This window comes from Xiphophorus couchianus, chromosome 7 (assembly GCF_001444195.1).
Source record: "Xiphophorus couchianus chromosome 7, X_couchianus-1.0, whole genome shotgun sequence".
Classification (NCBI taxonomy): Eukaryota; Metazoa; Chordata; class Actinopteri; order Cyprinodontiformes; family Poeciliidae; genus Xiphophorus; species Xiphophorus couchianus.
Window position 1 is genome coordinate 23,245,736 of NC_040234.1, and position 27,660 is coordinate 23,273,395.

Here is a 27,660-nt window from a genome sequence, read left to right on the forward strand (position 1 = left end):
AATTAGTGGATAGACTAACAGTTCTCAGTCTTCTGTGATAACAGAGGACTGTTATCACGGTGGCTATCTAGTGAATTATTGTGATGATAAATGACAATAAGTGGAAGATTAATCTGCTTCAGTGTGACTTGAGTTCAGCAAACAGCTGCCCTCCACCTACTCAGAGAAAAGTCAAGTGATTATCTGTCTGCAGGTGAAGCGTTTGATGTTACCCTGTCAAAGGCACACACTCCATAAGTCCTTTCACTGGATTTTTTACCCCCCTGTCGGGGGATGTACTTCCTATTCCCTTTTTAAGTGATGAAAAAATAACTTTCAGGGTGTGCCTTGTTTTGCAGTTCGAAACAGACATTTGTTTCATTTGTTCAAGCTCCCTTTCATGTGGCAGCAACTCTTGAGAGCCTTGAGTTCTTGATCTGGCATCCAGCTTTATTTTACTGGAGACACCCATGATGAAATCAGAGGACACCCATAATCCTCTGATTTCATCTCCTGTCTGTTGGTCGCATTCATTCTACTGTACATTTACAGTCATAAACTAAACACGCACTAGAATATTGTGGATAATTCTACACAAATGATAAGTTTGTTGCATTCTTATATTGTTAAGATATCATCGGTGTTACGTGTCATCTTGTCTTGTTAGTCAAATTTGTCGAATCAAAATAAAACGCTCCCATTTTTTCAGTCTGTAAACACATTGCTCAAGGATTTTGAGATTGTATTTGGGATATTTTTAAAATCAAAATTACAGATTTTTTTAAAACTACTTTAGAAATATTTGCAATATCTTTTCTCCAGTAAACCCTTTCCAAAATCTACATAATCCACAAACAAAAAATGTGGGGAATTTGAGGGAATTTGGCAATTGTGAAATCACGAAAAAGGAAATGACTTTTTATTAGTAATAATCCTTTGATGCTTTGGTTTTTTGGTGTTATTTCAAATCCACTTCAAGGAACAAGCGCTTTTTTATTCAGAAAGTCTAGAACGTGAACTTGAATGAAATCATATTAAAAGAAAATTCCAAATTGGTATTGGCCTGATTAGTGCAAATCTGCTGCTCTAACAAGGAGACAGTTTTTCCCTCCAAGTCACCAGGTGCTGCTTTATGCACGGCTCAAACTTTTCCAGGCAGCGATGTTATTTATGAAGCTGCCTGTGTCATTCACTGGCCTGTAGGAAAATGTCACTTCCTCAACAAGCCCTCCAAGGCGCAGTGAATAATTTCAAATGATTTTAGCTGTAATAAGTCATTACTGCCCCAGGATCTCAAACATATTTCATTTTCTAGAACACATGGAGTATAAATGATCCAATCAAACCCTGAGAACTAATAACTCTACTGTTGCTGTGGTCCTGGGCCCACACACGCAGTGAAGAGCTCTTTTTATGCGCTCGCTGAATGGATATGACGATGAGGTTTAAAAAGTTATGCAGCCAGCCTTTTGATGAGTTTGTCTGGATAAAAAAACACACACATACACATTCACCCATCTTTTAATTTGTCTCAAATATTGCGCCTGCCTCTCCGTTTCTATCCCAGGTTGTCCAAGTGAGACAAAGCCCTCCATGGTTTTTCCACAGCAGGATTAGTGGTGTGCTGCAGCAGTCTGATGCGCCTCAGTGGGCCTGAAGGGCTGACCCCTGTAGGGCTGACCCTGAGGTGAGGCGCCCAGCAGGACGCTCCTTAAAAGGTTTTTAGATCCATGTGGCTTATTATGACGTTTCCCGCTCAACCTTTTCAGTTAAATATAGACTGGAAAAAAGACAGTTTCCCGGAAATAATTAATCCCAATTGTTGCCGTTGTGTTATGCAGGTGAAAACATGTCTGCTGCTTTGGATTCCTTTATGAACCTTTTAACAACGGTCATGGAGCAGTATTATGTGTTTTCCAGCCACATAGTGTAGTTTTATAGGACAATCAAGTAACTATATTATCTTCAGTTGTTATATAAATCAAATATGACTTAAAGGAGAAGTAAATCAACTTATTTGAGTTTCACTTGATGTTATTCCCTCATCAAAAACATACCTGGCACATGCCTAGATTCTTTCATGCACATTTGAGAACAAACAGCTCCCCCACTCAGCTCCTTCAGACTAGCCAGCAGCCATTAGCAAACACCTGAAACTGCTGAGCTCATTATAGGAGCTACTTCTCAAAGCACTTCTGGTAAAAATGTTGTTAAAGGGTTAATTGAGGAGCCATGTTGGGATGACCTGATGAAAGTGGAGTTTCAGGAAGAGCAGGAGGAAGACAAATTGGCAACCATTCAGCTGTGCAAAAACATACCTCCAGGTATACGGAATAACATTATAACAAGAAGTAAAACAAACAAAAAAAATTATTTCACATAGTACTGTCCCTTTAAATTTGGAAAAATCAAGCTTCACTTGTGTGTTCATCAGTGGAGGTCTGAGCACACTGTGTTGGAATGGATGTGCACCCCTGCTTATCCCTCCACTCGTTTGGAAGGTGTGTGTCCAGGGTGTATCTTAGAGCAGAGCCAAGCACCAAGCCCGGTTACCATGCCGACACGTCTCACTGAGTCACCACGTTTATCTTAATGAATTCATTTTCAAGCTCATGTTTGCCTCTCTATTCTCTGTCAGCTGTGTACACACACTTAATGGTGGTGGACTGTTGTTAGTGACCTGGGGGAAATACCTTATTGATTCTGGGTGGGTGGGGTACGGGGCGGATTATTGCATTTTCTTCTTAGCTGACGCTTCTTATGAACTTATCCACAGAGGAGGGAGGAAAGATGAAGTGCTAATCTACTTGAATAGTTGAGAATTTAGGCATTTCTTTTTACCAGTCACCCGATATGTTGAAATTTCAGAATCTTTCCAGAATTCTCGTGCTCTCTGTGTACAGAAATACACAAAGAGCACATTTAGTGTTTGCTAAATGTGTTTACTCACCTCTCTGAGGTGTTGTACACACAACATACAACACCCAGGGAGACGGAGCAGACGGTGTTGTGCTCATTGTGTTCAGTTGGTGTGCTAATCGGGACCAGGGATCCCCCGATCGCTGCCACAATTGCTGAGCTCACCATCTGTGGTGCTCTGACGGCCGGCAGCCTCGCTGAGCGAGCAGCAGAACCGTCTGGCCCAACTTTACCTCAGTCTTCACACGTCCTTACAACCCTACTGTCAGTCTGAAGATGCTTCTTAACAATACTCATTTCAATTTTGTCACTCTGCCAACACAAATGTTTTTGTATTTTATTGGGGTCTTGTGCAATAGACCAGCAGAAAGATTCTACATTTTTTAATGGAAGGAAAACGATACAATAATAATCATAACAGAATAAATACTTTAGAAGCTTTTGTAGCTTAGGGTTTTCTTCCATAATTGCTATGTTGGTCCATCCATCTTCCTGTCATCTCTGCTGAGGAAAGCAACTTCACAGCATGTTGTTACCACCATGTTGAGGATGGTATGTCCATGCCAGAATGATTTTAAGTATAGATATGTGCCAGATATATAATTTGTGTGTAGTTTAATTTGGTTTCCTCTGACCAGGACGCCTTCATCTACATATTTATAAGCATGTCTCTAAATATTATGGCTTTGTTTTAAAAATGGCTTTCCAATAATCAGAGATGCACTGATATAAAATTTGGGCCAATATCTGATATTTATGTCTCGTTTTTTGATAACTGATATTTATCTATATCGCTTATGTTATATTTCTATTACTCTACCCTTTCAACACCATTAAAAAAACACTGCTGACATTGCATGATCACTATCACATGACCAAACAAATACGACATGACCAACTATCTTTCTACTCCTCGTAATGAAAAACAAATGTGAACGACAACAGGATGGAAATAAACAACAGTTATTGGTATCGGGCCGATACCGATAAATTAAAAAGTGAACAGCAAGTTACTGGTACACAGAAAAAAAAAGAATAAGAGATTGTACAATAAGGCAAGTTTTAGGGGTGCACTGATTGCAGTTTTCTGGCTGGTCACCAATTATGATCTTTATAAACCCTGACCTACCCATTCTGATTTTGGCTGATGCCATTTTTTTCTGAATTGTTGCTAAATATAGCAAGAAAGTCTCTGAGTTGGTAATAGTGGGGTGAGTATTCTTAACTGCAAATGTGCTGACTTGACCTGGTGGGTGGGGCGAACAGTCAGATCTCTCTCAGGGGAGCAGAAGAGGACAGCGGTTGATTTTTAGGCTTTTGCTTAAGTAGAGAAGATCAACTTCACATGTCGGCATCAGCCGATCACAGATCTGACAAAATAAAGGAAATCAAAGCTGGTGAATGGGCTGGGCAATGAATCTGTGTGATGCTGTGAGAGCTTGATGGAGCCAGCTGTACATTGTCTAAGGAGGCCGGAGCCTACAAATAAGGGTGATGCAAACTGGTGTGACTTGTGTGTCACAAAAAAAAAAGTTTCCGTTACAGTTTTGCAAAATACACTGATTTTGATACGGTTTAATTTTTTTTATCCAAAGATTTTTTGAAATTGGAGTGTTTCCATTACGCAAATTTATTTTCAGAATTTCAATTTTATGGTCAATAGAAATGCAGCTAATGATGTAAAAGTAGGATAAAATGAGACATGACAATTCAGAAAACTATCAGATATGCATTTGATGTTGTGTGACATAATTCAGATTTTCTGCTGTGAAAAGTTGGATTTAGGTTGCATCTGCCTGACTAACAGCTTAATTGTTGTCTGGTCTACAGATTCTCCTGGAGAAGCTGGAGAAGTTCTCTTTTTGCTCAGCTGATGAGGTTTTTGTAGTAGCATAAGGATAGTGGGTTGATGTGAAGCTTTGAACATTGCTTGTAACCTAATCCTGCATGTGACATGACATGATGTTTCAGAGTGATGTGGGACTTCCTATTCAGATTAAACAGCTTCAGATTGTGACTGCTGCAGAATGCTGCAACCCTGTGAAACTTTTAAAACCGCGATAAGAATAAAGATAGGGGCACCTGTTACCATGGTAACTCCAAGTAAAACCGCACAGCAAACCATAGTGGTTTTCATATTGATTCAGAATACAGAATGAAGACCTTGGTATCAGTCAAAAGCAGGTTGCCCAGCTTCTATCTTTCCAGTGCCAGGTTAGAGGCTTATTGACCGTTTTTTTTGACAGACTGACTAACAGACGAGTTTTTCAGTGAAATGGGCCGCGAGCCCGAAGTTCAATTAAAAGCCCCGCTCTGCATGAGAGCAGCATATTTGCCAAACTGGGAGAAAAGTGTAAATCAGTCTTCATGCTTCCTCAGCAACCTGCTTGTCCTTGGGGAGTATTGATGGTTCTGGCTCAACTCATTTTTTAAAAACACCCATCAAAGCTGCTACATTTATCTTATCCTGACAGGTTGAGGGGGATTTTTATGCGGCACATGAGTGCTTTGGAAACACATGGCTTCATTTTAACGTGCTAGCAAGGCTGAAAGCTGCACATGAAAACCACCTGCCTTTTTTTCTGTCCCAAGCAGCAGGAAAGCAACCTGGCTTTAGCTCGAAGCATGCTTTTGTTTTCTCATTCAGCTTTCTCTTGCTTAACAGACTCAGCAGGTCAACAGAGCATTAGTCTAATTCCATGCTCACGATACGGCTGCAGACTTTCATTTTGTAGTGGTCAGATAAGGTTGTGTGAATCCTGCCGAAGGAAGATAAGAGACATGTCATAAATTAAGACTCTTGTGGGGAACCGTGAATTTTTTGATATTATATCGTCACCTTCCTAAAATAATGGTCTAAGTAAGTTTTTGCCAAAAGGAATTTTGTGAAAAAAATATCACCCCTATTTTAGAGGAATTAGACAGAAACAATCACTATGGCAATAAATAACCATTATTTAAGGAATGTGACAATATTGATTACTGAAGTACTGTACATCTGACAGTTGCTGAGTGTCCAAAACAAATGTGCGCCAAACTTTGTCGCTATTCTGCTAATGTTGAAAAATGTGCCAGTTTAACACTATGAAGCTTACTGGAAATTTGCCTGCACTGTAAACAACTGTCCTCCACTGAGAAGAGAGAAGTGCCAAGCCGAATGAGATAGCTGTTGATGTTATCTCAACATTTAGAAGTGTGACCAACATGGACTGAATGGCTTCCTTGACTTCCTTCCTTACATTGCTAAACCTACAGGTACACTACAATTCTAAAAAGAGCATAAAATTGATGTCATTATTTACAACTTCTTCTGTTCGCTGACTGACCCGGTAGAAATTGACCAGAGACAATCTGAGTTAAGGGGAGTGTGCTGGAAGTAAACATTTATTTCAAGCGGAATTGCACAGGAAGGCAATGGACAGGCTAGTGTTTCCAACAAGCAAATTTATTTTCGGATTTCCAATTTGCACAATTTTAAGGTCAATGAAAATACTTTTAGTATGAGGTATGACAAATATCCCCAAATACAATGAAAATAGAAACTAGTCCTTCACAGGATGTTGCTGGTTGGTTCCTGGTGTGAATAAATGTTTGCCTTCTCACCCGTGTTTGTCGTGTCCGGATGGTTTAATCAGCAGGGCTCAGAGTGTGAATGAGCCGCGGCGGCGGACAGAAAGGGGAAGAGGCTTTTCCCGGGGCAGTGCCCGGGACAATGTCAGGTTTGTCTGGCCCGAGTGCACCAACACTAAGCGTCTCGGAACTGGCAGCCCGCCTCGGGACCTACCCATCCCGTCCGGCTTCCAGGGCCGTCCAGCCCCGGAGCACTAAGCAAAGTTCATAAGGCTTCCTTCTGTTTGTGCGGCTACAAAGGAGGCTCCATCCTGTTGTAGCTCAAAGAGGAGCTTATGGGCTCGCAGATTCTGGCACTGGCTGTGCAGAGGAGTGAGAGTGTTCTCAGTTACTGACTCTTGCTGACTGCTTTCAGTCATTGATGAAGATATTCCCGCAGCCTCATCACCCCAGCCACCGCCATACCCCCTCATGAGATCCAGATCTGGGCCTTCACTAACAACACTTAATTTGTTCTCAAGTTATTCACCTTAATCTCCAGGTGAATTAGCATCCATCCATCCATCAGTCCATTCATCCATCGTCCATCCATCATTCATCCAACATCCATCCAATATATTCGTTCGCCAATCCATCCATCCATCTATCCATCATGCATCCAACATCGATCCATCTATCCATCCAATATGTCTGTCTAGCTATCCACCTTCCATCCTTTCTCACTCCTTTTTCTAAGAGTAACTGCAATATTTAAAGTCTAACCACTGAAGAAATTTCTTCATTCATAAAATGCAGCAGAAAAGGACAAAGAACATGGAAATCTTGATTTCTGGAAATATATTAACTCTTGACATAGGAAATGTGTAAAAACTCTGAGTATTGGGATTCTGTCTCATTAGGACTGTCAGCTTTTTCCGATTCTCCCCGTCTGCCCTCCATAACCTCCCACCGAGGTAACAACCTTGTCATCTCAGGCTGTAAGTCTGCTCCAAGCAGCCGTGCTTTGGTTGCTGTTTTTCCACCATGGTTACGACCCACATCAGCATAATTCAAGCATGACCCTCCTCCCTTCCTTTCATTTTCTGCCTTTTCTCTCTCATTTAAACCCAAGCCTCTGTCCTGAGTCCACATCGTACATCATCCAGCACCGAGGTTTGCCCTCTCTCTCCACCTCCCCTGCATGTCGTGGGAGAATTTCCTCCCCCCGGTCCTTTTCATCAACAGCACAAGCCCTCACTCCACAATGTCGGATATTCTAGGCCAGGTAACAGACATGGTTCCCTTTCTGACGTAGACCACGCTCCTGCAAACTTCTTAAGACATTTGAACATTTTCTTACATTAAGGAAGGGGGAGAATAAAACAAAAGGTCATCCAACAAAGTGCAGCGCTAATGCTGGCTGACAATCTTAAGCAATTTGATGTGAGTCTCCAGCAGCATTAGCAGAGAATTAAGCAGATTGTCAGTGGCTGACAGAACGAGCTTGCAGCAGAAGCAAAACTCAACAGATTTCCAGTCAGTGGGGAATCTGGCTTCCCATTCTGCTTTCCATCGGTTCTCCCAGCCGATTATTGCAAATAAACACTTTGCTGAGCCTACAGGTGCATCAAACGTCTTTCATTATGCAAATATAGGAAGCAGGAGATGGGGCTGGGGTGCAAGATGAAACTCACATTCCTCAACTCTGGTTTGTTCACACCCGCTGAATAGCCCTTAGATCAGCCTTTGTGGGAGTGATTGTCAGCAGCTTAATGAGCTTCTTTGCCAAGCTAAAGGCTTTGGCAACATATGTGACTACAGTGCCTCTTCGCCTCCGTCTCCAACCTGCATGATACAACATAGAGCAAGCTCAGCGTTCTTCCTCCCTGTAGACTTCTGAACTCCCATAACTCATCATTTTCCTGTTTACTCTGGATTTGTGCAACCCGGAAAAAAGGAATTGCTACTCCTCTCATGGGGACCAGGACTGAGAATGAGAAAGTCCGATTTTGTAGGTAACTATATGCTACATCTGACGATACCTTCTAGGGAATGTTCTGGTTCCTCCAGGTTCACTTCAGCCAACACTAATAATCCTACACTGTCTCAATAGGATTTTATGTAATATGGAATACAAGGATGCATAAGTAATAATTTCAGCGATATTTTCATTATATCATTGATTGTAGTTCTTACTGTCACTCTTTCCTCTTAGTGGTTGTCTTTATAAGCCTTAGATTAATTTTAGTTGATCTTAATGCAGCCAAAAAAACTGTCTTAGAGATGTAGATGTTACTTGATGTTTTGGAAAAAGACACTGATAGCAGGTATTTTTTGATGAAATACCTTCTATAGGAAATTTTTAAAATTATTTTTATTTTATTTCAATTTGTCTTTATTTTATTTCGCTTTCTTGCTTTCAAAATAGGAAAAACATAAAACTATTCCAAAAGCAAAATGGATATGTTTTCTATTATATATTGTGAAAAATGATGTTAAAAAAAGGCAGTTTCCAACCCGTTGAAAAAAAGGAAAACCTTTTGGAAATTTAGTGCAATTATTCCATTAAAAATGTAAAATAAAATCTTGCTCTTGTTACTATGTCTATTTCTAAAAATAGTTGGTCCTTATTCTTTTTAGCCTGATAGTAAGAGTCATTGAGGAAGATTAAAACGTTTGTTGTAGACAAATCAGCAACACAAATCATCCCCCGCCTCATCCAGCCTCTCTTGCATCTAGTTATGTTTGGATTAATGGTGAATTTCATGCAGATCAAAACCATCTGTACTAGATCTGCACTGATCAGGGTTCTGGTTTTTTATTAAGTCTTTGTTCTGCCATCTCTAATTTTATCTGGTTTGACAGTGACAGTCAACAGTGATCAAATAATTATTACCAGCCTTGCCGCATTTAATGAGTGGTCATTAACCAATTATATGAGGAGCAGAGGTGATGTCACACTACGTGTTATGAGAGCAGAGTTTTGCTAGTTAAAATACACAGATGACTGTTAAGTTGACATTTTAAGCTGTCTGTGAAGTTCCCCTCAGGCCGCAGGGTTTGTTATGCACATGCAACAAAAACAATGGTGAATAACATCGGGCTGTGTGTGCTGCTTAACCTGTTCAATTTAACACAACTTCTGATATGGCGCATTATGTGTGATATGAACATGTGGCTTATGGCAGATTATTGTTCTCTAAATAAATTGAAAGCAAATTAATTGGTAGCTGAGTGTCAAAAACACATGGTGTTTTGATGACATGCTAAAATCACAACATCATCCAGTGCCCTGGCATGACAACTAGAGTGGATTCAAGGTGTCTTGGTGGTGTCATGTAAATGTGATATCTTAGCTCAGTCAACATCTGAAAATACTAAGGGTACATTTAGCCTTAGTGATTAGCAGAATTAGCATAGTAGCTGTAAATACGTATTTTCTGTTAGCATGCTTCCACAGACTGATTAGTTGTTATGGAATAGGTTCAGATTGCGTGCCTTTGACCATCGATGTTTTGTCTAGAGTTGGTGCCTATATCTATCCTTTCTAGGAACTAATCATGTATCATTAGCAGGGGGCAAGATGGTGAATGCCCTGTGTCACTGCCACGCTTTTTATTTGTCTTCAGTCTGACCAAGGGTGACGTCACGATTCGTACTGAAAAACAACGCATTCCACAGTGTGTAGCTGAAACCAGATTTGGCATTCTGGAGCTTCGCTTGGTCACCCAGTGGAAACGTGACACTGGTTCAAAACCATTGAATGGACTATGAATCATGTTGGTAGCAAAGCCTTATGTCAGTTGCCTTGGTTTCCAGTATATTCTAAGATTTGCTGAATTCTCAAATATAAAATCCCAAAGTTTCTTGAAATACTTCTTGTTTTCTTTAAACATGGATTTGCTTTGAGTCTTCATTGATTAAAAATGAAAGGATAATTCAACAGAGTCATAAAAGTGAAATGAAAAGCAGTTTGGGCCGTGTCAGGATGATGAATCATCTCCTCCTGAGGGATCAGGGTCACCTTTAAGTCACATTTTCAGCTTTCACAGTCTGCCGCTTTGACCTCAGAAAGCCTGAATCTTGACTTGTTTAAAGCGGCAGCAGTCTAGAGACACAATAGAGAGAGGGCGGACGAGTTCCAGAGCACTCACTGAACAAATACAGACTGTATCCACATGCAGCTAAAGGTCTGTCTGTGCTGAGCTTCCTGCCAAGGCAAATTTACATCAGGGAGGAAAGGGAACTGTTTCATTAATGACTTTAAATAGACTTCCAGGACCATCACTTTGATTTTCTTAATTAGGATTATTTACCAGGATGGTCATCCTTTGAGAATCTGACCTTAACTGACTGTAAAAATCATGTAACTCTACATGGATACATTTTATTTTGGCCTACATTCTGATGTCTTTCTCTTACATCAAACTGAAATATTCATCAGAATGTAAAATTCTCCAATGCTTTACTTAAAAACTAAACCTTTTAGCCTTAAATCTTTCTATTTGATGTGTTTGAACGCAGGCCGTTAGGCAGCAGAGAGCCACAGGAACTGGGCCACATATCCGGCAGCTGTGTCAAACAGCTTACCCCGAGTAACACTGTCCAGATGTCCTGCTGCTGCACAGGACAGGATTTTCAAATGATACATTTTGGGGCGAGGGAACATTTCATTTTATTTCACAGGCTGAAATCCTCGCTTTAATTGCGTGTTTGAGACGCCAGGAGGGAGTACAATGTGGACCGAGCAGCAGACATTTCCGTCGTTTCTCGTTGGTATAAATAAATTGCTTGGAGGGCCGACAGAGGTAAGGATTGGGAATATAAGAGCCATCGATCATGTCTTGCTGCAGCATGGTTTCGTCGGGGTTGGTAGACATTGCCGGCATTAGTCAGTCAGAAGAGCGAGAGGAGCATGCTGCATTAGTTCACTCAAAATATTATTCCTGTCCTCAAAGTCCAGCTCATGAATTCATCTCTCTGCCTGTTCCTCTGAGGGGATCACACATTAATGTGATTATTGTCCTGAGCAAGAGGCACTCCTGGGAGACTTCAAAGAGAGCAGATGAGAGGGAGAGGCAATGAAAACCTGGGACAGGTGCAGTCCACTTTCTGAAACACCTTCTTTCACCTCTGACTTCAGGATGATCAGAACATCTGTGTTGCTTTTCAGACACAGCTTGTACAACCTGTGTGGCTTAGAACCATTCTCTGTCCTGCTCTGTTCAGCTCGTCAGGTTTGTTAATTGAACTCATGACTTTGATTGGAAATAATTCAGAAAGAAATTTTGTCATCTTATTGTTATTTGTCCTGCATATTACAGCACCGCAGTGAAGCAAATTCTTCTATACAAGATATTAGTCATGCTTTTTGCCTCTAGAAAAATGACTGAAATGTCTAATTCACTTTTGGTTTGAAACCTTTCAAGCTGTTTGTTTTTTGTCAAACCAGTTCATACCTGTTTTACTGGAACCAGCTGGTGACATGATTGTCCAGTTGCTGCACTGCTCGTAGTTAGACCAGGGGCTGCAGGATGGATGCCCCCTTTCACAGGGGACTCGGTTCACCCAGGGTCAGAAAGGTTCTGGATCATTAGTTCATTCAGAACATAGTGGGCAGAAATGGTGCAGTCCATCAGTGGATCCCTGAGTGTTTGTGGCGAACTAGCACTTGCTCCCTTGCACCTGAGACACTTCCTCTCTTCTCCTGCCTTGTGTTAGTGGTAGGGTCAGGCTGCATCCTCCATACTGGTCCTGTTTGTCTTTATCCCCTGACACCCCAAAATATGAATGGCATTGTAAAGGAATTACATTGAGTGAGTTTTTCACAAGGTTTCCTGTGGAATTTGAATTGGATGATTTCTGGGTATGCACTATGAAGATAAAGTATTGAAAAACAGTTTTATTTCCAGACTTTATGCTCTGTCTACATGTCCATTCCCTTCCTCCATTCATATTTCTATTCTTTCATCTAATCTGTCCATCCATCTTTACAATCTGTCTATCATTCGTCCATCAATCCCCGCCTCCATCCAGTCTCTTCGTCCATTATTCCATCCGTCCATCTAGCTAATCTGTCTATCCTTTCTTAAAATATATCTGTCTATTCCTCCATTTCTCTATCATTGAAATATATTTGTGAATGTACCTTTTTCTTGTTTACTGCTATGGGTTAAATTTCATTCTGGAAAAGTATGAATATTTGGTAAAAAAAAATAAATGTGTTGGAAAAAAGACATACATGACCTTGACATTATGCTTTACCAAGAGATGTGTTTTTCAGTCCATTAAACTTATCAAGGTTGGAAAAGCATTTCCTTTCAGATTTCAGAGATGAAAACTTTATGCTCTGTCGGTCCATTCCCTTCCTCCATTCATCCATCCATCCTTCCATCCTTTCATCTAATCTGTCAGAGATGAAATCTGAAAGAAAACGAAAGCTGAAAGAAGAAAATCAGGCTGATTCTTTGGTTTCACACTCTACAGCCATTGTTGTCCTCTTTCCAGACTGCTTTTGAAATCTTTAAGTCAACTGAGAAACCGGCCTCTTGAAAACTTTTGTGGTCTTTCTAAATGAACAAGAAGCAACTCAAGTCCTCTCAGAGTTAATCAGCTCAGCTGCTGTTCTAATTGTTCTCCAATGATCAAATGGGAATGAATGCGGAGGGATTCTGGACCATGAGAGGGAAACGTGGAGCTGCTGTCTACCCGTTGCAGGTCTTTAGCAAAGTGAATATATTAATCCAGCCTGACAAGACGAGGATCTGCTTAATCCTATTAAGGGTCTGCACATTAAACTACAGTAGGTCCGCACTTCTCCTTCTGTTGTCTTTGTGTGAGAAAGGAGCAGATGGTGCCAAATTAACAGCCTAGTCTACTGTAGTGAACTTTGAATGGCTGAGCTCGGACTGGCACCCTGTTACTAAACAACACGATCACAAGAGGAGGGAATTCTCCAGATTTTTTCTCTTGGTGGGAGTACATTGTCTTTGACTTTATATCAGTTTATATTAGGTGGGTGGTCTTCTCAATTTTGAGTAGTATATTTGGATGTTTTCAGCAAAATAAAACACTCTCATTTAATTTACTTTACCATTAGTTTTTGAAGTATATTCTTCTTTTTCATTAGTAAATACAACAAAGACAACTTTTTTACTTTTACAAGGTGTTCTAAATAAATAATATTTTCCTTTAATTCTGCAAATATATGCTGTAAATATTGCTATAGATGACAGTTTGACAGGCATAACAAATCTTTAGTATAATAAGGTGATATCTATAAAGCTATTAGGCAACATACACAAGCCGGTGTGTGTTTGTTGTGTGTCTGAAAAACTGGATTAAAGTAGTCAAGTTGAGGTGAAAAGAATTGTGTCAAAACCTATTCCCCATATAAAAGATATTAAATAGATGTTGTGTTTAATAAATATGGAAAAAGCATAATGCCTGTCTCTTTCTCAACCAATGGCTGTTTAAGAATCATTGTGCTGAAGCTAAAACTGCCACTTCAGATGTTTTGAGTAGAATAGATTTACATACAAAGGGTTTTTTTTATTCCTAAATTCAAATTGTATATTTGCTTAATATACAATTTTAAGCTTAATTATGGCTTTGAGTACACTGTTCTTTTAGCAAATGACCTTTTCTTTGGTCTGTACACTCCAGTTAACGATTAATTGAATTCTAAAGTAGCTGACTATTATTTCATCATGATTAATCAAGCAGCCCTACAAAAAACTTACATTTCTCACTGGAGGTAAGGGAATGTAAGGTTACAGACACCAACAACTTAACTGTTGTTTTTGAACCATTGCCTGTCAATGTAAGAAGTAATGGAAACATTGTTTTCACGGAGTTGGGCTCCTCCACACTTGTACCAGTGTTATCTGAAAATGGTTGTACCTTTGGTCAGGTAGTTAATAGTCAACGGTGTTTTTAAACTGCCAGGCAGAACGAAGACCGTCTTTTCTTGGCTCACATTGCTTTATTGCCCCTCCAGCACTGAGCTGGTTGGGCTTCACGCTGGCCTTCCCACAGCGAGCAGCATTTAACCCCCCACCGTCTCCCTCAATCTCAGGATGGTGTGATGGCTCTAGAGAGGCAGGGATTAGGAACAGCCTGTGGTCAGTAAATCAGACATGAGTTCAGGGCTGGGCCTCAATGATATAGGCACCATACCCTCGGAGTTCAACATACACATTATTGCTCACAGCAGTTTGGTTTTGACCGGGCCTCTCTCTCAGCCAGATGGCCGGGTCAGGCCTCAGCAAATCATTGGGCAGGAGGAGAACAAATTAAATCACCAGGCCCAGTTTGAACTAACTGTAATCCATCTAAGCCGGTGTTAGGAAGGTAGAAGATTTTGGCCAGAACCATAAGATAATGGGAAACACTCTCTTGTGAGGATTGAATGGCCCGCTTTGCTTAACCCGGCCAATCTCACCGATAAAGCACAAACCAATTAGAGTGAAGGGCTCACCGTTTCCATTTTAATTTGTTTTCAACTACATAAATCACACACTGTCTGGGAAAGATTAAACAAAGGAACGAGTGCCCTGGGCTGCTCTTTGAGATCACTTAAATCTTAAGCATGAACTAAAATCAATGGGTAAGAACTGTGATTATATCGGGTTCATTGGGATCACGTGCAGTACCTTTCCAGAGCATTCATTCCATTTGAGATTTTTCACACAAACCAAGAACTTTCATCTAGTTTTCACAGATTTTATGTGATTGACCAACACTATGTTGTGCCTAATTGTGAGATTAAAGCAAAAATGTTCTTCACTCTTATTTTGGAATGTATTTAAATGTATTCAGCTCCCTTCACACAGATACACCAAATTATAAATCAGCCACAATATGTATGTCATGTGGTGGAAAATCCACAGTTTTTAGCATGACTTGAAAATTGATGTTCACAGAAGCTTTGAATTCAAACTGCCTGAGTTTGATCTGTGTTGATGGTGAATTACTTAGAATTTCAGGCACCAGGGAGATCAGGTGTATTCCACAAAGGTTTTTTTTTTTTTTTTAGGTTTAGGCTCTGCATCCACACAGATCCGACATTTTGGGAGACCTGAAACAGTAATTGTTTGAAAACGGGTCCCAGTATGGAATAATTTCAAATACTTGTTTCATGTTTCAGCATATAATTGCAGGCCATGTTTTTCTAATAACAAACATGTTGCCGTTTGGTGTTTTTTGCGTCGTTCTGCAGCAATCTCACAGTACCACCAATTGGCCCAGCATACCTACTACCGTATTTTCTGTGGTGGATGAACATTTTCTCTTAATTGTTTGCAAAGATTGATGTCTCCATGTGGACGAGGCTCCAGGTGTGCAAACTTTACAAACTTTACACTTTACACTACTTTTTTCAGTATAACACTTATAATCCTTATTAAATAAATAGAATAAAAGGTCAAAGGGCAATGAGTATTTATCATATCATTGATTGATATCATGAATCATCATTAGAAATTGGGGAAAATGTTTTGTAAAAACAATAAATTCCAGTTGAAGTTTGAAAACTCCAAAACCTGGCTGTATTGACATAATTGTTACTTTTACTATTTTTCCACAGGATTTTGCATTTACTGTTTGGGTTAGTGATAAAAATCACTTTGTTAAGTAATTGTTGTCCTGAAGAAGCACATTCTGAATGGAAAAGTTTTTCAAGAGCATTATTTGTGTTGTGCCATGCAGTCACAGCCATAGTGTTATCTAAACAAGATGGCAAAGAAGCAATAAAAATTTCATATCTTAATTTTTGTCATAATATTATTACAAAATAATGTGAAAAATCTTATGTTCTTACCCACCACCCCTACTAAGAACATGTTTCCAAGACTACTTTAGTTTGTACGATGAACACGTCGGTCAAAGGCCTATTCAGAATCGTTGTAGTACAGTCAGTCATCACCACCTACGACAACTCTTTGAAAATTGTGGAATATGAGTTAAAACATTTAGCTTCACCCTGGGGGGAATAAAGCACTGAATTGAAACCTGAGCACTGCTGTAGGCTGGTAGCTAGAGGTCCCTGTTAGTTTAGGAAGGCTCTTGTTGGGTCACGGTTAATATTATTAAGTGTGGATGAGAAGTTCAGAGTTCATGTTCATATAAAAAGAGGCTCAATGGAGCCAAATGAAGTGTGCTGTTCAGCGGTCGGTTATTCAATTCCAGCTCTTGACCAGGAGGCTGACCTCAGCGCTGCCTATTGATTCTACTGAGGCAGAAGGAAGATTAGACCAGAGCACCAAGAACATTGGAGACATTCCAGTCTCCTAATGTCTCTTAGTTGAATATCTCCACATAAAGAAGGTCTGCACCCATGCACACCCACTTTGAGATTATATAGACTTAGAGTTTAGATTGGACCTAAAAAGTCCAACCCAAACCAAACCTGTAGGCATTATCTTAACCCGATCCGACCAGGCTAATTAACTTTAATCATAGTCCTGAGGACGAAGTAAATCTAACATTATTTTAATTATGACTTTACTGCTTTGATTTTTAGACCATAGTTTAAGTAAGGTTTAAGTTTAAATTTTTAGCTTTTGGTTAACCTCTTCCAGCTCCGTTTTGTCACTTGTTGTAACCGCAGGGTGAGTCATGTACAAATTTTATGGGATGTGTGATGCAGTGCACTTGTTACAGTCTGATTAACTTCTACTTAGTTACTTTATTCCTTCAACAAGTTCAACTACCTACTCCTCTAGTTACACTATAAGTAGATTAACACAACTGTATTGTACATTTTTATTTGGTTTTCTCTGTGCTGTATAATAAATCAATAACAGTATTGTGATATATTTAAAATTTAATAATTTTACTGAACTTTGATTCAGAACAGGACAGTGTTCTGGGGGATGTAGGCAGAGAAAAGGTTTTAGCTGCTCAACCTCTCACAGCCAGCTAAGTAAAAGGAGTGGCATCAACTAGCTCTTTGGTTACTTAGCAACAACCTGTTGAGCAACTTGTGGGTATCTAGCAATAACCTGTTGAGTAAAGTATGGTTACCTAGCAACAACCTGTTGAATAACTTATGGTTACCTAGTACCAACCTGTTGAGTAACGTATGGTTACCTAGTAACAACCTGTTGAATAACTTATGGTTACCTAGTACCAACCTGTTGAGTAACTTATGGTTACCTAGTAACAACCTGTTGAGTAACGTATGGTTACCTAGTAACAACCTGTTGAGTAACTTATGGTTACCTAGCAATAACTTGTTGAGTAACTTGCACAGCAGCAGTTTCAATCAATAATTATCAACATCGACTGATAGGAAATGTCCAGCCGTACCGTCCAGCTTAAACTGTATGTACTTCAGGCTTATTAAACGTGTCACAGAAGATCAAGCTGACCCTGTCTTCACGTGAATTTCAGGTCAGGCTCAGGCTATAAATCTAAACTCTAATTGGACTCCCTATCTCAGCTGCAATAAGTGTAATTTCTGGACTTTTGCCATTTTATTTGCAGCCTGAAGTCCTTCTAATGGAATTCCAACATCTTCATGACATCATGTTTCTCTGTTCCCCTATAATCACTCTATTCCGTTATTAGGGTGAGCTAGCTATTGTGCTAATTACTCCACTGTGACCTGCTAAGCCAGGTCAGAGCTAATATAAGGAAGAGTAATGAAGGGACACTCTAGAGATTTCCTAGAGAGAGCATCATTCCCGGCATTGGCGTTCCCATAGCTACCTTCCTGTCCTCCTCTGGTTCAGCAGCCTGGACCTCTCACACTTCTGTTCTGTTAGCTGCTGAACGAAGCGCCGCTGTGTTCTTCTTCTGTCTGACTCCAAACTTCGCTTTGCTTTTTTGTCTCCCCTAAGGCGAGCCTGCAGTATCTGCAGTAATAGATAAAATTGCGGCCGCATTCTTGAAGTCTTTCAGTCAACGTTATCCAAAATCTGCATCTCCAGATGAAAACAACACAATGATTAAATCAGCCGAGCTTTGATGTTAATGCGGCTTCAGTTTTTCCTCTCTTCGCAGCAAGGCTGAACATCTGCCATGCATTATTAAACCCACAAGCTCCTGGTGTTTTATTTTTTATTTCTTTTTATTGTTGCATTAGAAAAGTACTCTGGGAAGCTCACCTCAGCAGACAATAAAATATCTAAAGAGGGGGAAAAGCAGAACTTGAATGAGTTCACAGTGTGGACTTGTGTCTGGGTGGAAAACGAAAACGTGTGACTCTGAGCAGAGAACAGTTGTGTTCCCAGTCAGGGAGGCGGGGGATTTATTATGTGTGGGTTTTGCCGGAACGTGGGTTGGATTCATGGGGGCTTCTCCATCTGTGCTGCCTCCACAGGTACGGCATCTTCAGCCCGTCCCGGAAATGAACTGAGCTCACCGAGGAGAGCGCTGGTTGGTCGATGAAGTCCTGAATCCTGCAGTGAAACCATGAGGTCACAACGAAACTCCGGATTGGCTGGCAGGCTGACGCTGCTGGTGGTCACCTGCCTCTGTGCCTTTCACACAACCACAGCCATCGATATTCCTCTTGAGGGTGAGTTCAGATCAGACAGGAAAATATGGCTTCGTTTGTGACGGGTAGCGTCATAAAAGGCATCCCTGTCTTTTTAGGTTATATATTAATATGAGGGGTCGCTTTAACGGAATATTTTCCATATTTGATCGGCTTTGTTTTTAAACGACGGAAAAATGTCACCGAAGTTGTAAAATAGTCCACTTACATGTAAGTTAGCTCTAAATTACTGGGCATTACTCTGTTATATACTGGATAAGTTTATAGCAGAGTTGTTATAAAATAATTAGGTTTATCCAAGTAAATTTATTAAGTGTATTAAGTTGTCATGCTAAACAAATTTTAAAAAAGTACATTTAACAAACTTAATTCGATTATATGTGACAAATTAACACAATTGTTTTTAAGTTGGAGCTCCATTCTTTTTTTCCAGTGTACAAATAAATGCTGTTGCAGCTTTTAAACCCAAATGACTCCGCTCAAACTGTAGCTTCAAACAAGTGCAGGTTAACTTGGAGTCAAATCATGTCTGATTTCAACCAAACAAGCAGCTTTTCATTTCACTTCCAACAGAAAAAACAGACTTTTCATTTGAAAAGCTGTCATTAAACTATCAGCTTGCATTACTCATCATCCCTCTCCTTTTTTTTATTCTTTTCTTTTCTAACGCAATGCCTGGACTGTAAAAACAGCGTGAATAACATCCTTTATGGCAACCTGAGCACCACAGTGGTGACATTGTGATAGAAAACATTATGGAAACTCTACCAGCTCAGCCTGACTCATTATGAGTGCAATAGATGATAGGAAATGAAGAAAAAATAATTTTTTAACTAGTCAGAATCACAGATGTAGAGGATAAAGAAATGCTTTGGCACTGATTTTGCTTTGCATGCATATTTTAACCTTGGATGGGTTAAATAAAGAAGTATTTAGTAATAAATCACCCCACAGAGATCTGTTACGGCTGTAATGCATCATGTGGACCGAACACATTCACAGACATTATCATGTTTGAATCAGGTTTTTGCTTCATTCTGTGTTAGATCTGCGTGTCTCTCCCTGTTCCCTTGGAAACGCATCTCAAACACGTCCTTGTAAATTATTCAAATATTTCTTAAGCCTTGAGGAAAAAGAAGAGTTCTAACAGGTTATCTAAAAAGGCTAATGCATTGTGGGATCACTGTCAGACAATTTCTCTTGATTGTTGTTCTTGTGTGTGTGCTTCAAGCCTTTCGTGTCGAGAGATTACTTATGACAGGCGGGGATTATTCCCAAACCGCTGACTGTTTTTTGTTTTGTTTATTTCCCCCCTTGCTGCCATGGATTATGTAGTTTTGGGTCACGTAAACAGTAAGTTCACTCTGCATTACTGTTGTTGTATTAAAGGGTTCTCGTTTTCCCTCTGTGGCATCTTTACTGACGGTCATGTTCTGAAAGTCATCGGCAACCGTCATTAATCCATACAACTTTTTTTGTCTCTTTGACCCTAATCTCAGTTTATGGGTAAATGTTTCATCAGATTGAGTTGAGCATGTTTCATTTCACCAAACATCATCATCACATTTGTGACAATTCTTCCAGTAAAAGGTGGATTTTATTGCATTTATTTAATAATTTATTTTTTAAGTTTTGGGTACACCCATAAATCTGATGCACAAGTAACATCCTCAAGCAGCAGCAACAGATGTTTTAAATGTGCTACAGGAAATGCATAAGGACCACTGAAGTTTACACTAGTGCATCACACAATACACTATCAACTACTGGCCATCCACTGTAAGAGCAAGATTTTTTTTCTTAAATCCAAAACAGGCGAAAAAACATGAAGACTAACTTAGGAATATCCAGTCCCTCTGTCTACTGTACAGGTCTCTTGCAGATAAAAAAAAATATTGTGAAATCAAGTAACCCCTAAAGACGGATACTATGGATGTATTTTCCAAAAAACAACTTTGTATTTAGAGAAAATTACAACTGATCACCTAGAAAAAAAAGATCCTATAATTTTTTTTTTACAAAAATCTTTCCATCTTTTTTTATGCCTTAAAAAAATAAAAACACTTTTGAAAAAAATCCTGACATAAAGGATCATAATTCATGCATCAAGAGTTAATAGGTTTTAAGTACAAACAACACCTCCCACATTTACGTTTCATCCCAGTAAATATGGGAAAAGAGCCTGTAAATGAATATAAATTTTATAATATTTTATGCATAATCCATCTTTGAAAAAGTAGAAAAATCCAATCAATAATTTATTCACTGCAGATCTCATAAAATTCAGAAAAATAAACTCATGTTAAAGGAATGAGTCATTTATCAACATCCTTGGTGATGAATCAGTGACTCCCTCTAACAATACCTGTGAGATCAAAGGAACTGAGGCATTTCTGTTGATAAAAGTTTACTTTTTTCATCTTAGCAAAGGCTTGGGAAATTTTTAAAAGGTTACCCATGATTCCATGTTTCCCTGGGGCAACAATATGATGCAACACAGTGGTTCATTTCTTTTAGTCACAACAAACAAAATGAAGTAACTTTCCATTTAAGCAGATGTCTGTTCATTTTCCATTAAATTTCAACATTAAAACAAGTTCATCTCAGCGAGTTACAGAACCGCAATTCTGACTGACACCTCAGGGTCAATAAATCTCCATAGTAACACCATTTTAAGACTTTTGTGCATCTTTGACATGAGTAAAAATAATTGCGGAGGATGCTATATTTCTATAGGTGCATAACCATGATGCTAGATAAAAATGTGCAGCTTTCAGATGTGCATCACTCAATAACCTCCCATAGTGACCATCATCTGTAGCATTAAACATTAGATCCACTGTGCATTAAGCTTAATTAGTTATTTTTAAATGTGGAAAAACCAAGCAGAAAGCCATTAAGCAAAATAAATAAATAAAAACATTTCCAATACACTAGAGAAGATGAGGATCTTCCCTGACCCCTGCACCGTGTAACTGCTGTGAAAAGAATCCATTAAGGGATTAAAGTGAACACTGGCACAGAAACGGAGCTCGTGTAATTAACTCACGCAGTGAGTGTAAACAGGAACCATCAGCATTCACAGAGACAAGACAAACTTTTAACAATCAAAGCTTTTAGGACCTCAATTCGCCCTCTGCTTCATCACAACACACTGGCAGGATGACAATAAAATAGAATTATTCTTCCGCAGCATCAGGTATAAAGGTTTTTACAAAACGCGTTTTTATAGGGACAATATTATGCAAAATCAACTTTTTTGAGCTTTGCATCATGTTATAATGTTATTTTATCAAAACATACATGGATTGTTTATGTAGATTCTTTAATGCATGTTTTCGAAATCCTTTAATCTCGCTTACAACCATTCAGCTGTGATAAACAAGCTGCCTTCAAGCTGCAGTTTCCAAGCTTCAACACTTGGCTCCTTCAGACTAGCCAGCAGCAATCAGCAAACACCTGGTGGAACTGAACATCTGCTGAGCTCATTATAGAGAAATATTAGTGAAAACGTTTTAAAGGGTTAATGGAGGAGCCATGTTGTAATGACTTTATGAAGGCGGAGTTCCAGAAAGAGCAGAAGCTTCTTAAAGAGGCATGTATCCTATATACAGTATTTATAACAACTGACGTTACTTTGTGTTATAAAATGGCACTCTATGTCTTGGAAATACTGCCCTATTAAGTGTTAAAAGCAATATATAAAAAACAATATTAACAATAGTAACGGAAAATACTGTGCAGTTTTTGCAAATAAAAATATAGGATTTGCGAGTTAGACCACGTTTCCAAAAATGTACATAATGTGCGTCTGCATTGTACATTAAAAACTGTTTACAACATGCTGTAGCATCACCAAAACGGCCATTTGTCAGTCTGTGTCATATGTGTGCATTCATCATCTGCATTTAATGCTTTTTATTATATTAATACAAGGACAGGCATGGTAGTGTACTGCTTCCCAACCTGTGTGTTCAAATGCCTCAGATTAAACCAAGTTAAATGACCTGGCCTTTTTACTTCTTCGGTAAGCAGATGAAACACAAAGCCCCTGTTGCAGAGAGTTTCCTCTGAACAGCAGAATAAGTGTTGAGTTTTGTTTGATGAACCAGGTTTGGAAGCAGCGCTGTAGCAGATAAAACGTTCTTTGACGGGATGAAGGGCCTGCGCCGGGTCTTTGATTTCAATGTGTGCTCTACTGTTCACTTCCCAGTTGAGCAGCTGCCCACCATCATAGATCAGGCTCCCAGCTCCCTCATCGCCTTTCCTTTCGATGAGAGCTTCCCCATGACGTGCGAGGCCAAAGGGAATCCCGAACCAAAGTAAGTGACTCTTCCAATGCTTTTCACATAAGAGTACCATCACATTCCAAACAACAACAGCTCACCATCAGAGTGTTGCGTTCCAGGGTTCCTGGTTTGGGCTTTGACATTTTCACACTTCCTTTATGCAGATTCCAGTGGGAAAAAAACGGGGAAGATTTTGACCCTTATCTAGATCCTCGACTGATGAAAGAGGAGAATTCTGGGACTTTTGTGATTCCCAACAACGGGAACCTCACAGAGTACCAGGGAACCTACCGCTGTTATGCTTCAAACAAACTGGGGACGGCCATATCCAAGGAGATTGAGTTCATCGTACCAAGTAAGCTACATTTGTGTGTGTGTGTGTGTGTGTGTGTGTGTGCGAGCTGCATGAATGTGTGTGTTTATATGGGGTGCCATGTTACAGTGTTCTGGAAATTATTCCAAACCTCTTCATTATGAGAAGTGACTGAATATCAATGTAAAACAATGTTACATAGAGTTCAGAAAACGTTGTACAAGAAATTAGCGGTGCACCGATTTCTGTTTTCTTGCCAATCATTAGACTTTAAAAAAATCTGACCTGCTGATATCAATTTATTCTTGCTGGAAAGTTGCTAATTTGGCAACAATGATGTGACAACTTTTACTACTGCAGAGTTAAAAGATCTTATCTTCAGATCTTTGCGGAGAAGGATAATATTGGTTTCTAGTGCAAGTATTGTCTGATTGCCAATTTCCCAAATTGAAGGATTCGGGTCCCATTTATTGGCGCACCCCTACTAAAAGTGTTTATAGTGTTGCAGTGTATTCTTAATTTGCAAAACACGGTTCCTTGCAAAAATATTCACACGATTCTGATCCTTTTTTTTTTTTTTTTTTACATTTTCTTATGTTACAACCATAAAATTCTATGTATTTTGTTGGGATTTAATGTAAAAAAAACAGTAATGTGTCTTTTTTTAAGTGAAAGAAAAGTGATGGTTTTCATCAATTTATGCAAATTAAAATTTTTAATTCTTGGTAAGAGGATCTCTTACCAGCCCAGCAGTGTATTGGGACATGTCTCTACTAGCTTTGGACGTACGGATACTAATATTTATGACCATCTCTTTTTTTTCCAAGCTCTAAGCCAGGAATTAAAATACCTTTTCAGTATATCTCTGGTATGTTTGTCGTAATGGAAGATGAACCTCCATCCCAGTTTTACATCTTCTACTTCCTCTAACAGGTTTTCCTTCCTGTTTTTAGGAAGTGTGATGGTGAAAAGCATTGTCACCGCCATGCTTCATGGCTGTGTTGTCCCTGACCTGTCTGCTGTGTTCCTTTGTTTTCATGCTGCTGTTGGTTCTCTGAGGCCAGAAACAGCAGCTGGATTTTTACTGAGGTTCAGTTACACACAGATGGACTCTGTTTACTCATTAGACCTGTTACCAAGGCAAATGGGTGAAATAGATTTTACTTAGGGGATATCAGAGAAAAGTGGTGGTTGATTACAAATGGACACCACAATGTTGGATTTGTGGTTATGAAAAAAAAAATAACACAGTGCATAATTGTTTCAACTTCACAGTGCTCTTTTGTTGGCCAGTCACATAAAATGTTAATAAAATACATCAAAGTTTGTAGTTATGTGACAAAATGTGAAAATGTGTTACATAGAAGTACAGTTCTTGCAATATGGGTCTCTGTTTGATTTTCAGAATTATCTTACTGCCCTCTTCTGGAACAGAACTGAACTGCAGTGTGATTTCAGTTCATTTCCTCCACCAACTCATCAGTTTGTTCTGCTGTTTTTTTCTCCCAGATGTTCCAAAATTCCCTAAAGAGAAGCTGGACCCTGTGGAGGTGGAAGAGGGCCAGCCTTTCATTCTGAAATGTGACCCCCCCACCGGCATCCCGCCCCTGCAGATCTACTGGATGACTATCAGTAAGTGACGCCTCATTTCTTTCTCCGTCTTCTTTATTAATAGACGAGGTGAATATTTTTGACTTCTGAATCATGTTATGAGAGGTGTATATAGGCTTTTAAACAGCCCTAAGCTGCAGTAATCCATTTAAACATCCCTGATCTGAATATATGTCAGTACTCACAATCTCAAACATTTGACTTTTAATCCAATTTTGGAGCTTCACATTGCCAAAGGCAGTAAATGTGTCAAGAGAAATTCTGCCAAAAAAAGAGAAAAAAACATACGTTTTAACACACCACATGTGAATGTAGCATAAAGTGATTTTCCCTTCTTTAAATACATGTTTAAGCGGCAGAATTATGTAAACTAAAAATTTGAATATACCTCATGTTATGATGTTATTCCCTCATCAAAACATACATGAAGTGTTGCCTTGATTCTTTCATGTTTGAGAAATCCTTTAATCTCCATGGCAACCATTGAGCCATGCAAAACGCCTGGGTGGACCTAGCACCGTCTTCAAGGTAGAAGCTCCTCTTCCTGTGGTTTCCAAAGTCCCGCCTCACAGAGCAGTCTTCACCCACTCAGTTCCTTCAGACTAGCCAGAGAAAATTAGCAAACACCTGTTGTAAATGGACATCAGCTGAGCTCATTATAGGAGCTACTTCTCAGAGCTACTTCTCGCTGGTAAAAACATTGTGAAAGGGTTAATAGAGGAGCCGTTTTGTGATGACTACCTGAAGGCGGGGTTTCAGAAAGAGCAGGAGTTTCTTAAAGAGACAGAGGCCCAATTTCAAGACGTCAATTGAAATCAAATTTCTTTTTAGTTATATGTGATATATGTAGCATTTCTATAAAAACTGAAGGTAACAGTTACTTGATTGTGCTATAAAATGGCACTATGTGCATAAAATGATTTAGTACTGCCCCTTTAAATGTGTAAGAAATCACTTTCTATCAGCTTTATTTCTGCTGCCTTGTTGCTCTCAGACCTCCAGCACATCGAGCAGGATGAGCGGGTGTCCACCGGCCTCAACGGAGACCTCTACTTCTCACACGCCGTGGAGAAGGACAGCCGGAGGGACTACTGCTGCTTCGCTGCCTTCCACAGGATACGCACCATCGTTCAGAAGACCGCCATGTCTGTCAACGTCAAGACAAGTAGGTCACCGAGCCACATGCCATGACGTAAACTTTGATTTTCCATCTCCAACAATCACAAAAATCCATTTTGATGTCACCTTGTCTGATTTATTTGCATGTTTTTAGTTGTTTGGGTTATTTTTTTATCTTTTCATGATTCACCCATATTGTCCTCGATGTGTGTGTGCATTGGTGTGTCATCCAACTTCCATGTCAGGAGGAGGTGACAGGTCTGAGAGTGGTAAGTTAGAAGAGGGAATTTCAGTCTTTTTGTCTTTACAGTTCTATGATATTGTCATATTCTCTCTTGTTCACCAGCCAATGCAATCCTGGAGAGGAAACCCTCACTTCTGACGCCCCCTGGTGGCAGTTCAGAGAAACAGCTGGTCAAAGGAGAGGACTTGGAATTGGAGTGTATTCCAGAAGGAATGTGAGTAACACCACATAAAGTGATGACGTTTGAAATGCGGTTTTATGGTTCAACTCGACCTCTGTTTTTTTGCAGTCCAACTCCACAGGTGGAGTGGATAAAAATTGGTGACCAGCTTCCTGTTAAAGCAAAGCTGGAGAATCACAGGAAGCTGCTGATCATTCCCAGAGCCCAACAGGAGGACAGCGGGAAGTACATGTGCAGAGCAAGGAACCCACTGGGAGAAGTTGTCCATTACTTCACAGTGACAGTTGAAGGTAAAACAAAAAGTCAATAATTAGGTTAAATCACTTTACCTTTCCTCATCAAATCCACAACATGTAGGTCTCCTCTGACCCTGCATTGCTGTAAGTTAGGATTACAAACCTGTCCTGCCTTTCCTTAGGCCTCAATTATTGAATTAACATTCAGTAATTACCTTTCAAACTTTAATATTTACTAACAGTTATCTTTCAATCATTTAAACTTTCTGTTTGCTACCCAAAAATGTGCTGAAGGCTGCTTTATTGACATATGAATAAGCATTTATTCTAAAAAAAAAAAATAGAAAAAGATTAATCAAAGTATTTTTTGGCATAGTAATGTTTCAGAATCAGAACTGGTTTTGGAACATACAAAGTAAGCTAAGATTCAGCTGGTTTAATGGTTCTGATCTCAAACCAACCTAAGCTTTCTGACTGTATTGTCTCTGGGCCCTTTGTCCAATTAGTAGTGGGGTTGATCTTATTCACTGATCTTATCTACTTCAGCAAAGATCTAAGAATCACCCACTGTCCTCTTCTCTGTGCAGTGAGAGAGGTTTGACTGTTAGTCCCGCCCACCAGGTCCTGTCTGCATGTTGGCAGTTAACAATATTCACCCCACTGTTACCAACTCTGCAACTTTCTTGCTATATTTAGCAACAGTTCAGACAAAAAGAAT

General features: G+C 39.6%; 1 protein-coding gene across 9 annotated transcripts in view; it reads left to right on the plus strand.

Annotated features, from left to right (window-relative positions):
- Positions 1-27,660, plus strand: part of chl1b (cell adhesion molecule L1-like b) — a 93,654-nt gene that overhangs the window by 31,169 nt on the left and 34,825 nt on the right. For 5 of the 9 annotated variants that reach the window (XM_028023079.1, XM_028023072.1, XM_028023071.1 and 2 more), the window contains 9 exons: positions 18,773-18,970; positions 20,285-20,302; positions 23,163-23,271; positions 23,403-23,593; positions 25,061-25,183; positions 26,157-26,327; positions 26,527-26,550; positions 26,628-26,739; positions 26,815-26,996. In XM_028023079.1, coding sequence (XP_027878880.1) covers positions 18,865-18,970; positions 20,285-20,302; positions 23,163-23,271; positions 23,403-23,593; positions 25,061-25,183; positions 26,157-26,327; positions 26,527-26,550; positions 26,628-26,739; positions 26,815-26,996 — 1,036 coding nt within the window. In that variant the 5' untranslated portion in view covers positions 18,773-18,864. Of the gene's footprint in view, positions 1-8,301; positions 8,459-18,772; positions 18,971-20,284; positions 20,303-23,162; positions 23,272-23,402; positions 23,594-25,060; positions 25,184-26,156; positions 26,328-26,526; positions 26,551-26,627; positions 26,740-26,814; positions 26,997-27,660 lie in introns of those variants that run through there. The other 4 variants (XM_028023073.1, XM_028023075.1, XM_028023074.1 and 1 more) reach the window with 4 other exon arrangements.